At 54.8% G+C, this 15,383-nt stretch overlaps 5 protein-coding genes across 5 annotated transcripts; 2 read left to right on the forward strand and 3 right to left on the reverse strand.

Moving 5' to 3' along the window:
* Window positions 1-2,300: 2,300 nt before the first annotated feature.
* PG998_005793 (uncharacterized protein) lies at window positions 2,301-4,969 on the forward strand (the record flags this gene model as incomplete). The annotated part of the gene is made up of 6 exons (XM_066872611.1): window positions 2,301-2,553; window positions 2,630-2,643; window positions 2,796-2,998; window positions 3,063-3,085; window positions 3,156-3,820; window positions 3,896-4,969. The coding sequence occupies 6 exons, from the start codon at window positions 2,301-2,303 to the stop codon at window positions 4,967-4,969; spliced, it is 2,232 nt and encodes a 743-aa protein (XP_066732708.1).
* Window positions 4,970-5,954: 985 nt separating this feature from the next.
* Window positions 5,955-8,033, reverse strand: PG998_005794 (uncharacterized protein; the record flags this gene model as incomplete). Its single annotated transcript, XM_066872612.1, has 1 exon — window positions 5,955-8,033. The coding sequence occupies one exon, from the start codon at window positions 8,031-8,033 to the stop codon at window positions 5,955-5,957; it is 2,079 nt and encodes a 692-aa protein (XP_066732709.1).
* Window positions 8,034-9,001: 968 nt separating this feature from the next.
* On the reverse strand, window positions 9,002-10,985 carry PG998_005795 (uncharacterized protein; the record flags this gene model as incomplete). Its single annotated transcript, XM_066872613.1, has 2 exons — window positions 9,002-9,122; window positions 9,196-10,985. 2 exons carry the CDS (start codon window positions 10,983-10,985, stop codon window positions 9,002-9,004), a joined length of 1,911 nt encoding a protein of 636 aa, XP_066732710.1.
* A 2,023-nt stretch (window positions 10,986-13,008) lies between these two features.
* PG998_005796 (uncharacterized protein) lies at window positions 13,009-13,551 on the forward strand (the record flags this gene model as incomplete). The annotated part of the gene is made up of 1 exon (XM_066872614.1): window positions 13,009-13,551. The coding sequence occupies one exon, from the start codon at window positions 13,009-13,011 to the stop codon at window positions 13,549-13,551; it is 543 nt and encodes a 180-aa protein (XP_066732711.1).
* Window positions 13,552-13,589: 38 nt separating this feature from the next.
* On the reverse strand, window positions 13,590-14,438 carry PG998_005797 (uncharacterized protein; the record flags this gene model as incomplete). The annotated part of the gene is made up of 3 exons (XM_066872615.1): window positions 13,590-13,840; window positions 13,951-14,136; window positions 14,216-14,438. 3 exons carry the CDS (start codon window positions 14,436-14,438, stop codon window positions 13,590-13,592), a joined length of 660 nt encoding a protein of 219 aa, XP_066732712.1.
* Between the last annotated feature and the right edge of the window lie 945 nt (window positions 14,439-15,383).

The following is a 15,383-nucleotide window of genomic DNA, read 5'->3' on the forward strand; positions in this document are numbered from 1 at the left end:
TTGTGCTTAATTTTAGATGGCGACATAAACAACCGTGGAATATTGAGATGGACGAAACCTGCTCAGCAACTGCATTGGCTCGGCTACGTATGCAGTTGCGACCAGGTTACAACAGGGCAGCAATCGTGACTGCAACGCTAGATGGGTGCGATCACAATGCGCCAACCGGTACCGTGGTGCGCAGACTTTCCTTTCCTATTAGGCGCCCGATGAAGCTGTTGCGCGGTCTAACGAGAACCCCACGCCAAGATATATCTCGCATGGGTCGCCCAGGCCCAACGTTGCTGGGATGTCGTCATGGATTTTTTGTCTGTTGGGGAACATCGTAAGATGCGAAAGAAGGGCTTCCTTCGGATTTCCCGAATGCCTGCTGCTTGCTACTATGCACTTAGACGATCATGGGTATGTTGCCCGTCTGACTTTGCAATGCCGGTCCAGCGACGTATCCACGCATGCGGCATGGGGCATGCGGATGCGGCATGGAGCACATCTCTACACGTACCAAAATCATCCCGGCAGCAGCAGAGCCATGTCAGAACCATGTAACCCCCATTCACGGAAAACAGTGATTCCATACTCCCATGTCGATGCCCAGGGTGTGTAGCCGTCCCCAGCAGCCTAGCGCCCTGCCAAGCTTCTTTGTCCCAACCTCATTCGATCGCAAATCGACGAGCTTCCCACCACATGGTAGGTGGTGTAATCCGCCTTCCCCGTGCCGGCGCTTCTACCACACATACATCCCGACCATGACCCGATGCGCAGTCTGGCAGTTGTGCTCCTGCGTGGCGGCAGCCTGCATGTCTTAGATTCTGCAGCAAGCGAATTTCTCGAATGTAGGATTCGGCCCTCATCGACTTGGCGCATGCGGCTTGAATATATCGCGGCACAAAGCTCTTCCATACTGGTTTAGGGAGAGATCTCTCTTGCACATTGCCTGGTCGCGGCCGAACTCCGGTGAGTGTGCGCCCGCCCAGCAGCCAACCGAAGCCGCATCTGGCAATTTTGAGCGTCCATGCTACCTTCCCAGCTCCTCTTTGCGAACATCCATCAATCTATTGTCTGCTATCTCCACCCAGAAATCCTAGACATTGACCTACCAAGATGTGATGAGCTCATAATACCGGGACCACGGCTCGCGCTCTCAGTCAGGCTGGTCAGGTCAGATCACCCGGCACATATGGTCAGCAGGGTAGGCGCTTGGATTGCCGACGAGTCGAAGGAAGTGACCAACTAACATTGGCCTTTCACAAAGTCAGCAGTTATTAGCTTTATGACACGGCATGTTCGGCATGCAATCATGCAGCTAGGGAAGAGAGAACCTGCTTGGCAAGGCCTACGACGCCATTCGTCGGTTTCGAGCGTGTGGCCTGCGGCCTTGCTATGCCAACAGAAGCGAACCCTTTTAAACTCGTGGGTCGTGGCCTGGTCGCCTTATGGGTCCGTCATATACGTGCATACGCATACACATACACTCGGCCACACGCACACATGGCATGGGGTGTAAGTGTAACCCCCTTGGCCTACGAACCATGGCTCTGCCACGATGCCTACCGAACGGGAAAGATGATTCCAAATTGCCAGAGCAACAAGCAGTGATGAACGCCGAGGCTGGCTTTGTCCACAGCGGTGAAGTCCAGGTGGGAACCATGTCCCTGGATAGCAACCAAAGTGAGAGCAGCATAGCTCCTGACTTGTCAGTATGTATATAATCACATCCGATGGCTGTCATTAGCTGTTAAGTTTCCGAGAAATCGCTCCCGCTCGACTATAGCACACTCCATTGCACTCGCATCTAACACGAAGAGTGCTGAGCTCAGTAACACCCGGCTGTCTCGAGTATATTCCCCAAAGTATGTACCTCCTCTGCTAGGGACTTACCCCAGACCATTGCGCCCTGTTATATTTGAAGCTCTTTCTGTGCGCACCCCGGCCCTCGCCTTACGACTATAACCCCGATTCTATTCTTTTTCCTCCCTGGTGCATTCCACCCTCTCCATTCCCACTACCGTCGCCCTTTTCGAACATCTGCTATCAACCTTCACAGCCGACTTTCTTGTGTTGTTTGTGTCTCGGAGGTACCGGCCCCGAAGCTCTGCCTTTTTCTTCCAAGTGCCAACTCCGTCACTGCCATTATTAGGTTCAATAAATTTCGCATCCCGTTCTCACAATCTCGCGAAACAATCTCTTTTTGCCACCTATACCACGTTTCCGTTGCCTTTGTCTGACGTATTTCTTCCTCTCTTTTCAGCCAGTTCAAGCCGTTGGCAACGACAACAACCATGGCGGGACGTGTTCTCACCATGGCCGCACTCCTCACCGGAGGGCTCGCCGGCTTCTCATCTGCTGCGGGATGTCCATATGCCGCCGCTCTTGGAGGCCGTGCCGAGGACGCCGGAGCAGACGACCCGTTGGCTCCGTTCACCATGGACGACAGCTCCGGCTACATGACGGACGACCTTGGTGGCCAGATCACTGATCAAGACAGTCTCAAGGCTGGTCCGAAGGGCCCTACCCTCCTGGAGGACTTCATCTTCCGCCAGAAGATCACGCACTGTAAGCTGTTACCCCTTTCGACTTAGTCCTTCGAAGGCCCGGTGGGACTTTTACTAATGCGACACCCTTTGTGTAGTTGATCATGAGCGAGTAAGTCTGCTTTGCGGCTTCCCCCAAAAGCCAACTCGCGCAACGCCCTTTTTTTCTGGCCATCCGAGCTGGTGTAGCGCTCTTGATCTTTGCGTTTGGAATGCACTGAGATTGTGCTGTTGTTTTTAGACCTCTAACGTGATCGATGATAGGTTCCCGAGCGAGCGGTTCATGCCCGCGGTGCCGGAGCCCATGGCACATTCACCAGTTATGGAGACTGGAGCAACATCACCGCCGCCTCCTTCTTGAGCGCCAAGGGCAAGCAGACTCCCATGTATGTCCGCTTCTCGACCGTTGCTGGATCTCGAGGAAGTGCAGACACCGCCCGAGATGTTCATGGATTCGCAACCAGATTGTAAGTCAACAGCCGCCATGTGCCTGTCCGTATTGTGTGCCCCGGAGACTGACAGCTATGATAGCTACACTGACGAGGGAAACTTTGGTGAGTAATATATTGAGCCGGCCGGGCACTTACCTTGACTTGAATTTACGTACGTGCTAACCCGAGCAAGACATCGTTGGCAATAATATCCCGGTCTTCTTCATCCAGGACGCTATCAGATTTCCCGATCTTATCCATTCGGTTAAGCCTTCGCCCGACAAGGAGATCCCTCAAGCAGCCACTGCTCATGACTCCGCCTGGGACTTCTTCAGTTCTCAGCCCAGTACCCTGCATACCCTCTTCTGGGCCATGGCCGGGTTCGGTATCCCTCGAAGCTTCCGCCACATGGTAAGTTTCCTTCCCCTCTGGGTGAACAGCGTTAATCACGCCAATAATACGTACGAGTCAACAATTAACATGTTTACCTTTAAGGATGGCTTCGGGGTCCACGCATTCCGCCTCGTAACCGACGAGGGCAAGTCGACGCTCATCAAGTGGCACTGGAAGTCAAAGCAGGGCAAGGCCAGCTTGGTCTGGGAGGAAGCCCAGATCGTCTCGGGCAAGAACGCCGACATGCACCGACAAGATCTCTGGGACGCCATCGAGTCGGGCAACGGCCCCGAGTGGGAGCTCGCGATCCAGGTTATCGACGAGGAGCAGGCTCGCGGTTTCGACTTTGATTATCTTGATGCTACCAAGATCATCCCCGAGGAGTACGCCCCGCTCCAAAAGCTGGGCGTGATGAAGTTGGACAGAAACCCGACCAACTACTTTGCCGAGACGGAGCAGATCATGGTATGTATACTTACTGACTTGCCCAAGTGATTTTGCACCCTAGTGCTGGACTCCTAATAGCTGACCATCTTTTAGTTCCAACCTGGCCACATCGTTCGCGGTATCGACTTCACCGACGACCCTCTGCTGCAGGGCCGCATCTTCTCCTACCTCGACACCCAGATTAACCGCCACGGCGGCCCCAACTTCGAGCAGCTGCCCATCAACCGCGGCCGGGCCCCCGTGCACAACAACAACCGTGACGGCGCAGGCCAAATGTTCGTCCACAAGAACACGGCGGCCTACAGCCCCAACACGCTCAACCAGGGGTACCCGCAACAGGCGACCCAGCAGAAAGGCCGCGGCTTCTTCACGGCGCCCGACCGCCAGGTCTCGGGCAGGCTGGTGCGCGAGCTCTCGTCCACCTTCGACGACCACTGGACCCAGCCGCGCCTCTTCTACAACTCCCTGACGCCCGCCGAGCAGCAGTTCGTCGTCAACGCCATGCGCTTCGAGGCCTCGCAGCTCAAGTCCGAGACGGTCAAGAAGAACGTCCTCGCCCAGCTCAACCGCGTCAGCCACGACGTCGCCGCGCGCGTTGCCTCGGCCCTCGGTATGGAGGCGCCCGCGGCCGACCCCACCTACTACCACGACAACATGACGGCGGGCATCTCCATCACCAACGGCACCCTCCCCACCGTCGCTACCCTGAAGGTCGGCATCCTCACGACCGCCAAGTCGATGAAGAGTGCGACCGCCCTCAAGGAGCGCCTCGCCAAGGACGGGCTCGTGCCTGTCGTTGTTGCCGAGTACCTCGCCGAGGGCGTCGACAAGACCTACTCGGCCGCCGACGCCACCGACTTCGATTCTGTCGTTGTCGCCGCCGCGGCGGACCAGGCCGGCCTCTTCGCCGCGTCTAGGGCGTCGTCGACCTTGTACCCGGCCGGTCGCCCCCTGCAGATCGCCAATATGGCGTACGTCTTCGGCAAGCCCGTCGGCTACTTCGGCGGCAACGGCACCATGAGCGCGTCCCTGTCTGGTGCGGGCTTCAAGCAAGACGAGCCCGGTATGTACATGGCCACGTCCGACATGGAGAAATTCGTCGAGGACGTCAAAAAGGGGCTCGCGACGTTCAAGTTCACGAACCGGTTCCCGTTGGATAACGAGTAATGATTGGATGCTGTTTTCTTCTTCTTCGATTTCCCCCCTTTTTTAATAGAGAAGTGAGCTTGCGCTCATAATGCATAGTTCAAGAGTGGAATGAATAAGAGCTCGATTTGGTATACTGAATCATTTTAATCCAAGAAACCTGGTATCTGAATCTTTTTCTACAAAGTCTCTCGTCTCATTAGGAGAAATTGCTCACATTTCTTTCCTTGCCTGTCCAAATGGCAGATAAGGAGTGAACGAAACTCAACGGGTTTCCATTTTCGGTCAGACAGAGCCATCCCATTGGCTCGCACAACTAGCTTTCTTTCCCCTACTTATGTAAGAAGAGGAACTTCAACTCTTGTTTTGTCCTCCCCACACAACGACACCCTCACAGGAGAGAAGCTGCAAACCCAGCATCACCCACTGCTGCGGCCTATACTGCGGCCAGCCCGCCATCTGCCCCCCAGTTTACCAGGTTTCCCCCTTATCTACATGCGCATACCGGGTATGCACGTGGCATTCCCATGCTGCATGTAGCTATGTTTTATTATGTTGCGCGTTTCCTTCCTTCGATCGTGCATGGCGATGTGGACACGTGAGACTATATGTCCCTACTTATTGCGAAGGCACTTCCCATTGGTTCATTGGTTCAAGTTAGCCCGCCGGCACACGATGAGGCTTAGCGAAACGGACGTATCGGGTTGAGCATCTCTCTTGGGCGAGTATACATATTCAAATTTTGGTATGCGTGTAATATACTAATACATATGTTTACATTAGGAAAGTGTGGCCTCATCTCACCTCTGTATGAGGGATGATGGCATGGGTATATTTCCCCGAAATTCGAGCTCATCTCCACGAGTCGGAGAACAATTGATGATTCACGGTTCCCCTCTTTAACGTCCGCCAACTCCGACGCCAGTCCTGTCCTCCCTGGACGTGTTTCCGCGTTCTCCAAACGAAGCTATAAAGTACAATGATGACTATGAAATTTCGATCCGTTTTAGTTACTGACTCTTGTTGAACTCTCTTCATGCCCTCCGGTTTCCCTTCTGGTTTCCCCGGCCGCTTCTGATGCCCTGTGACTGACGACCCGCTCGACCGCCTCGGCCAGGCTGACCGGCTGAGGGGCGAGCTGACGCGCATGCTGTTGTTGATGGGGGTGGTGAGACTGGTGATAGCTCTGCCGCCGGCTCCAGTTTCGCAACTCGGTGCTTCCGCGGCGCGAAGTCGTGGGCGTATTGCTCCGAGACGCGACCCGGCTTCCGGGCAAGTCCTCCTTGCCCAGGTACTCGACATTGGCGCGGCGGCTCACCACGGTAGGCGCGGTGCTGGTCCCGCCGTTCTGGCCACCGTCATCACCGTTTTCATTGTTATCCTCGGTCCCTCCAGCAACAGAACCTGCTTGGGTCGCCATCTCCTCCTCTCCCTTCGAAGCCAGCGTCTGGGCGAAACGGGACCGGTGGCGCAGCCAGGGGCCCTTGAAGTAGACCACGTAGACGCTGCCGGTGAGCAGAAGGGCAAGGCCGAACAGGATCATCATCATGGGGAACTTGCCGACACGTTCGAATAGGGGCACCGCGAAGGGAGTAAGGATGCCCGCGAGGAAGTCGCGCGCCCAGCCGTTGCCGCCCGTGGCCGAGGCCGCGTAGACGCCATAGGCTCGGAGAGTGTAGTCAATGGTCGCCATGTAGATGGCGTAGTTGGCGATGCCGATCAAGCAGCTCGCGATCATGGACGGGAACCAGTGGACGTGGCCTGTGACGCCGGGCAGACACGCCACGAGCGCGAAGATCAGCAAGCCGAGCGACAGACAGGGCGCCGTGAAGTTGAGCCACCACAACCGGGCCTCGTACTGCGCGTGCTCGCTGGCAGGGTTGGCGGCGCGCAAGGCGGCGTTACGCCGGATGGCGGGGATGAAGGACAGGTAACACAGCACGTAGCCGAGGCCAATGGGGATGAAGGCCAGCGACACGCCCACGGTGCTGAAGCCCCAGCCGCCGCTCTCGTCACGGCCGTAGATCAGGGCAAAGCTCTGCACGAACATGAAGATGAGGGCGTCCGAGAAGCCGGACAGGAGAGCCAGCGCCGTCACGATGGGCTCGCGCAGCAGCATGCCGAAGGGTCGCCACTGCGCCTCAGCATACTCGCTCCAGCTGAAGCCGCCCTCGTCGCCGAGCTCGCCGGGGCCGTAGACGTGGACCATGGGGTTGTCCTCGTCGCCGCTCGCCAAGGCGGCTTTGCGCAGCTTCTTGGCGACGTTGTCCATGACGACGATAGAACGGGTCTCGGGCACGGAAGCGAGGTGGATGAGCTGGACGGCGGCGCCGAAGATCAGCTGAATCCACATACACCACTGCCAGGGCAGGTAGGTTTCGACGAAGCCTCCTACGACGGCGCCGACGACGGAGCCCAGCAGCGAGGCAAGCGACATGAAGTTGGTGGCGTACTGGAACCAGGGGTCGTCGGGTCCGTACATGTCGGTGATCATGGCGAGGGTAACAGAACCTCCGGCGGTACTCAGTCCTCCAAGGGCGCGAGCGGCGATCAATGTCGGGAAGTTGGGCGCCAGTGCAGCCAACAGACAGAAACAGTTCACCAGGAACATGGACAGCTGCAGCACGTGGCGGCGGCCGAACTCTTCGGACCAGGGGGCCCACAGCTCACAGCCGAAGGCGTACGTGATCAGAAAAGCGGCGGCGCCCCAAACGGCTTGCGAGACACTTACGCCATAGTGCGCGGCGACGCCATTCTGTGCGTTGGAGTAAAGGGTCGTGTTGAGGTTCATGGCGAGCTGGCAGAGGCCGCCAACGACGAGGACGTACCACTTCTTCCTAGGCGTCCATGAGGTCGCGAGATCGGAGGCGTAGTGCACCCGTTGAATCAGAACCCGGTCGTCGTCGTCGTCATTGTTGTCATCATCATTACCGTTATCGATGCTCAACACGTGCGAGTTTATTCTGACAACAGGCCTAGAGGTATTGACCTGGGCCTGGGCCAGGGGATTCGATTCAGACGAAGACGGATTTCTGACCATGAGTGTTGGTCGAGGGTAATCTTCGTTGGCGCCATTTCCCACCATCGGGGAACTGGGAGGTAACGTATTGCAAGACATATTCCTATCTGGTGTCAGAGGGGGAAATGGGGTAAGATAATAAGTCTAAGTGTTCGGTAGTCTGGGGAAAAGCTATCGACTTTATACCCTTCCAGTTGTTAGACTTGTCGTGGCAACGGAGAAAGGCGCATGTTCGGAGACGGAGAGCAAACAGGCTGAGCAGGTATACTTAAGGTTGACGGACCCCATGGCTGCCTTGAGATCAAGAGGGACCAGTCTTTTAGCTGTGAGCAAGTAAGTTGCATCGTATATTCACTCATTCAAATACCATTATTTTCAGGCATGCTGCCAATGTTGATGCGAACCAGCTGCGTCCCGTCTCTTGGCATAGGTTTGCAGAACGTGGTGGCGACCATGTCGAATGTATACTAGGAGCAAACGCTGGGGACTATTGCCTTTGTACATAGATGGGTTGATGGGCCAATATCAACCTCCGTTCAGTCGGTCGTATAATGTACATAGGCATCTAGGGCAAGTGAAATCACTGCTTCGTTTCAGATATTCACACTGCAATATGTAAATCGTTGTTCTATGTACCAGAACTACTTTGGTTGGGGGTATATTCATGTTCCCATCTCAGCATACATCCTTCCATATGCTTGCGCCACCTATACATCGGCTAAAAAAGGGGCAGACCGAGTCAAATCGCACAAGGCTATCATCATCGCCCGTCTTTTTTTTTTTTTTTTGGCTTCCTGATGGACCATCCATGCAGCCAAATGGACCGAACCTGGAAGCAAAAGCAAAAGACGCCCAAGAACTCCCCGCCAGTTTGACCATCTAAATGAGAAACTCCTCCCATATGCTGATGTGCGTGCAGATAAATAAACAAACAGTCGTACCGCAATACCTTAATGTTGCCTGCAGCCATCAAACGGTACTTAGAGCACGCAGGTTGTGGCCGAGCAACAACCCAGGGCACTTACTCAAGGAGCCTATTGTGTGGGCTTCTTTCCCGCGGCTTCTTTGGGTTGTTGGCCTCCAGGAACAGTGGCAGCGGTGGTGCCGGTGGAAAAGCCAATCGTCTCGCGGTCATCATCAATAATCCGACCATATCTGTGTCCCCGGTTAGTTACACTACACGCTGCATCATGCACCGAGACGTGTGCTTAGGGGGTGGAGGGCTTACTCTAACAACAGCCTAAAAAACCAGACCTCGAAATCCTCATTTCGCAAAACTTTGTTAGCCCACTCCCGCTTCTGAATGGTGAGCTTCTCGACCTCCTTCTGGCTCGTCGTGCCGTCGCCGAAGTACCGGACGGCCTCGAGCCACTCGTCGCCCTGCAGACTAAGCGGGATGTAGTGAACCCACGGCTTCAACCAATCCATGTGCCACTCTCGGAAGATGGCCCACTTGAAAGCCATACTTCTGCTCTTCAGGAACGCATAAAAGCGGCCACTGAAAGCGTTGCCGTCAATGTCGAGGAGATATTTGTAACGCCATGCATCCTGCTGCTCGACGCGATCCTTGATGGTGAAGAACTCCCGTTGGGCTTCGCAGTCGCCTGGGTCGCACTGGCCGATGTGGCTGAAAAAGATGTCCATGATCTCCTTGTAGTCCCCGCGGTTGACCAGCTTCGACTCCCAGTGCTGAGTCGTTCCAAATCCAGTATTGACGAGGATCTTGGCCTGATCCGCCGCATTGACCTTTTGCACGAATCGCTGGCGGTGCTGGCGGCGCCAACCACCGTTTCGACTAAATCCGCCGGTTGTACTGCCGCGCCAGTAGAACTTGTCCTCCTTCTCGCGCCAGGGCCTATCAAGCTCCTCATTGTAGGTGACTTTTCCGTACCAGTACCATGGCGAGGGGTAGATAATGTCGGAGTAAGACGAAAGCTTCGACTGGGAGAAGATTGGGAACAAGTCATGGACGATGTTGAACGCGTTTGGGCGGTCGAAGAAGCCGTAGGTCGAACTTAGCGAGGGCGTATTGCAGATATCCGACATGGCCGTGACGTTGTATACAAAGCCCAGCTCTCCGAGGGCATACTTAGAGAGGCTATCCTTCCTTTCCTCGTCCTCGAGGCCTCTCGCAGGGCTCCCTGGTGGGCAGGACAAGCGCGAATGCGTCCAGGTCGGCTGGTGCGCGAAAACGTTAAATCGGGTTAATTTGCTCTCCTCTAGCTTGGTCCCGGTGCTTAAACCCTTTGGTTCTTTCGTAAAACTGTTCTTTGGCTTCTTCCGATCGTTCGCGGCTGGCATGTTGACCTCCCTCGCCCTTTTTACGAGCCGGGATAGGTCGTCATGCGGCACCATGACTCTCGGCTCATCGTGAAGATTGAAGCACAAGTCCATGCTGGGTAGCCACTGTACGAATTTGTCCATCATTCCAGCAGTCGCCTCGCGTTGCCAGTCTCCGCCCCCCTGCATGTAGGACACCTTGCCGTCGCGCACCAGTACCCCGAGCAACTGATTGTCGAACCCCAGAGCTTCCTGGGCTCTCTGACGAATGGTGGCTGGTTTGAGGCCCCAGAAGGGTGTCAATGCGTCGTGGATGTTGTCGAACTCGTCAATGAGCTGCACGTTCCTGGCCTTCGCGAAGGCGAACCATTTGTCGAAGTTGGGTGGCGGGGGAATGCTGTATCTCCTCCGGTACTCTGCGACGGCATCTTCGAGCGTTTTCGACTGGGCTTTCTTCTGAATCTCAAACTCGTGCTCGGCTTTGTCGATCAGATGTCGCATGGGGTGTACGCCGGCGGGCGGAGTTTGTGGCGTAGGGTCGTACTCTTCGGGCGGCGGCGCGGGCGGCTCCTGTTGTTGGGAGGATTTGGTTGAGCCATGGTGTGATGCCGGCACTGGGAATTTGCCGGTGACGTTGGTGGTGGGTGTCGAGACTCGCGACAGGGACATGACGCAGATGACGAAGAAGACGAGGGCTGCGGTCAGGAGCACCTGCCGAGGTCGCATTCGTGCGCCCATGGCTGCTGAACTGGCAGCAGCACCGTTGATGGTTTCCCTGGCTAGACGAAAAAATGAGCGGCAGTCCAAGTCCAATTGGAGGTCTTCGTACGGTATTCAAGCGATTTGAGAGACAAGAGATAATAGAAAGCTCTCCTTTGACTAGCCAAGAAGGAAGAAGGGGGGGTCGGGTGCAGAAGATTATGAGCAGGCTGGCAGGGCATGCAGGTAGGTGCTGGGGGTGGCTAACGATTGACAAGACGACGCTGCGACATTTGGACCGGCCAGAAAGTCATCTGAGGTTTGAGGTGGGGGAAGCTCAGAGATGTGGTTGTCTGGGGAAGAAGAGACGATGTGTGCAGTCCAGGGCGCGATGCGGCGATGCGGCGATGGTGTGCATGCAATTGCCAACCATGCGTGCGTCTTGTGTGGTCTCGGGTCTGGGTCTGGATTCTGGATTCCGGATTCTGGACTCTGGACTCTGGGCTCTGGGCTCTGCCGGCGTGGTAGCCAGTAGCTTCTACTCTTGCTTCTGTTACTCGGCACTAACAAAGTTTAGTGGGAAATTAGAGACGTGATATGTGGAGGCCAGTATACGTGATACGTCACCTACCCTTTCCTCGACTCAAGCCTGTGTATGCGCTGGAAGTTGCAGTTGCAGTTGGCGCTGGTGCTGCTGGTCTGGAGATCCTGTAGAAACGGGGGAGAGGGGAGAGAGAAATAAAGAGAGATGTCGATGAGGCGTCGGTCCGCAGACAGCAATTCATCCAGTCATGGTGATGTTCCAGTCCTCCTCCTTGGACACTTGACACCTGTTTCGATTTGTTGTGGAATTCAAGATCCTACCACAGAAAAGTGGCTCCTCACCTGCCTACTTGCTACTTGGACTCTCTAATCAGGGATATCGGAGATATCAGGGATATCTATGTATACATAGATATCATCAACCAACGGGCATGGGACCAACTTGGTGACAATCCACGTTCCAGGCCTCGAGTGTTGCTGCTTTGTTCTGCATCTTCCGCCCAAAGGAGCAGGCCGGTAAAAGTCGATTGCTTGGTCGCGGTCGCAGCAGGACGCGGGTATTGTGAGACGGGCTGCTGCCGTTGTTAATCCCTGTTTCAATTAAACCCACATGCTAGATTGCCCGTGACGCGTAATTGGGGGTTGCATTGCATCCCCGGCCGTTTGCGGCATGTCAAGTACACGATACAGAATCATCTCGAGGGCACGCAGCACGCTTTTTCTAGGTTGGCGCATATTGAGATGAGAGGCAAAGCCATTGGCTTGCTGTGAAAAAAAAAACAAATACAGCCCGTTGCCCAGTGACATCAGTTGCGGCGCTGACATGTGGAAAGGCTGAATGAAGGCTTACTACGTACTTGGACGCAAGGATCATTATGTTCGGCGTCGGGGGTGGATCCTGGATCATAGATGAATACATAGGAGCAATACATACATACAGCTGCGTAATATTTTAGTGACATCTACAATGGGTTGCACCGCATCACGGGTCAAAAACTGCCCCATTTCTCATCTGTCAGCTTGTTGCTTGTTCTCAGGAGGTGTGTTACACCAGCAAGTGGTGCTTGTGCACGTCTCGTCAGGCATGCATGCACCATAACGGCACAGCGCTGGCCAGAAGCCGGTGTGAATCCCACTACACATAGATAGTATTCACATAGGAAGCCGGGGCTTTTTGAATCAAGCAACAAGTCTGGGCTTGTTTAGCTACTATACCTATCTGGTGGCGAACCCCGGATTCTCACCCCCGCCTCAATCATTCCGGCACGATCAATTCTTGGCAGATCTTCCATCGACGTGTATTGACCCCAGACCTCCCCAAAAAGAAGTCAAGTACATGGCATTGCACCTTTGTGTTTATGTGCCACCAGCCACTTGAATGGGTTCACCAAGTAGTAAAGAACTCCCGTGTTCTGAATTTCCTGGTTTGCACCCCTGAAGAGTGCACTCAGATCTAGACCCCGGAAGCGGGCTCTCATCAGCAACACGGATGAGGACAACTTCGATGAGGGCAATAGCAATGCCAAGCACGGCAAGGAAGCGCGTGGTGATCTTGCCGGACCTGGATCACATGTTGTGGCATATCCGAAAGGAGGACTTCGCAACCAATCACATTTTCGGGAAGACAGCGGTGGCGAAAGGGGCCATCGCCGGGAGCCCTGGAAAACAGGTCTGGGCAATATGGGTCCGCCGATACTATGGTCACCCAGACCACATCGACGAGCATGAAGAAGAGAAAAACGGCGGGAACGTTCTCTATGTCCTCCGCCTCGTGGTGGAAGGCGATGAAACCGCCAATATACACCACAACAAGAGCCAGTCACCGCCACCGAAAGAAGCATACGTGGAGCAAACAGCAGCGATCAAGGCCGTGCTCCGGGTCGCACAAGCGGAGGCGGCGGAGTGGCGCCTAAATCAAGTGCGTTTGTGGGAGCCCTCCCCTTGGCGCGGAGTCTTCTCGAGCAGAGCAGCATCGATGCTGATTGTGTTGAGCGCCATGGTAGGAGCATCGCAGGTGCGCTGTGGTTCACCGGCGGCGGCGACGACGAAGTCGCAGAGGTAACTGCAGTCTGGGTCAACAATGAATACTATGCATGGTTGCTAGGTAGGGAAGTAAGTGAAGACGATCTCCTCGTATATCTGCGTTTCGGTACCGCCATCGACACAGATGGGCAATGAGATAATCTCTCCGGCAGTGAAGCCGTTCTTCTCGTAGAAAGGGGCTGCTTCGACGGTACTCTCCAGGTATAAAGGCATGCCGCTCGCGTTGGACTGCTGTATGCCCCATTGTACCAACAGGTAGCCAGCTCCACGGCGGCCGAAGGTACCATCGGTGCCGATGAAGGAGAGGTCTGGTAATATCACATCGCTTTCGGTCAGCATTCAGGAACACTTGCAATGTAAATTGACAAACTGGTAAGGCGGGCGGTAAGTACGGCCCAAACTAGCACATGAGACATACGATAGCAAGGAGCGTCTCCGACAGCACGGCTCTCGGCCTCAGCAGCTTTGGTGATCCACGCTTTGAGAGTCCTGAGATCAGCGCCCTCTGGCCATATCCAGGGTGGCTCGACATGGTCTTCGCCGGAGACGACGGGATGCGACCACTTGGCAAATGCGACCACAGGATTGTCGTTCTTCTCTGGATCTAGCGGCGTGCTGGGAAATTAGTAGTTTGCATATCGTAGGATGAAGGTTTCAAGTCCTGGGCAACTATTTATCCTTACCATCGGAACTTGTTACCACAAGTACGGTTGTCTTTGGGTCCTCGATATCGGCTACGGCCTTGTCTCTAATGCAGGTCTGCAAGGCCTCGCGGGTAGCGGGGGTTGGAAACTGAGCATGAAGCATGGCGTTGCGGCCAAATGCTGCCATATGAATTTCAGCAATCCGGGGCGCATCTTGACGTATCGCATCACGCATGCGAAGTTGCTTCGATACCGTAGTCATTTCTTTGTGTTGGATTTCCGGCGTGTCGCTTGAACAGCGAGGACCAAGGATACGTGGGCCAGGAATCAAGGCCGATCTTTCAACCAGAGTTCACTCAGGAGTTGCAGGTGGGACAAGTGAGCGCATGTATGACAGTCCCGGCAGTGTGCAATTATTTTGGTTTGTAACGGGGACCGCGGTAATTCGTCAGGGGTAACTCCCAAGCCTCTGAAAAGTACTAATAATTCGGAAGCCCCTTGATGTCACGGGGCCGCTGACGGACGCCAGCTTATCATTTCCTGTTCGGGTAGGCACGAGATCCTTTCCAAAAGAATGGACTCCCGTCTGACTAATGATCAAGTAAACGCCCAAACAAATATCAACATGGTTCCGACTGCGCCCGACCTTGACATCGTCGAGTATCGAGATGTCCGTTCGAACAATACTCGATGTGCAGGAACACTCTTCGATCGACTACTTTGGCGCTCACTGGCCTGGAAGGAACTGCACACTTGCATTGTGAAGAAGGCATCCGTACACGTCTCTCTTTCATCTCGAGCTTTCATCTCGAGCTTTCAAAGACAACCAACGTCCAATCCGACTTATGCGTTGACCCTACGTATAAACCAGCAGCCAAAAACAAAGAAGTGACCGCAGTGGATGTGGCGCAATAGGGTAGAAGAAATCTTCTTCCACGAATTCAAGTCAGGCCGGTGGATTAAGGAAATCCGTAGCGTCTTGCCAAGCAAGGATCAGTTTGGTCAAACAAGATCAAACAACGGAGCTCAAGACCTGCGCCAACTTAAAAATTGCTCAATACCGAGTGTTTTTAAGAAGGACGAAAGCCTATGGGCTTGGAGCCGTGGGTTGATGGAAGGTTGATTGAGGGATGGCAGGTGACTTGAGGCAGGTAAGGTTCAGGCACCTGGGGGCGGTGCGGTATACAGCCTGCAATTCCCATGAATA

The sequence above is a fragment of the Apiospora kogelbergensis genome, assembly GCF_038363985.1.
Source record: "Apiospora kogelbergensis strain CBS 113332 chromosome Unknown utg000003l_segment0_segment0, whole genome shotgun sequence".
NCBI lineage: Eukaryota > Fungi > Ascomycota > Sordariomycetes > Amphisphaeriales > Apiosporaceae > Apiospora > Apiospora kogelbergensis.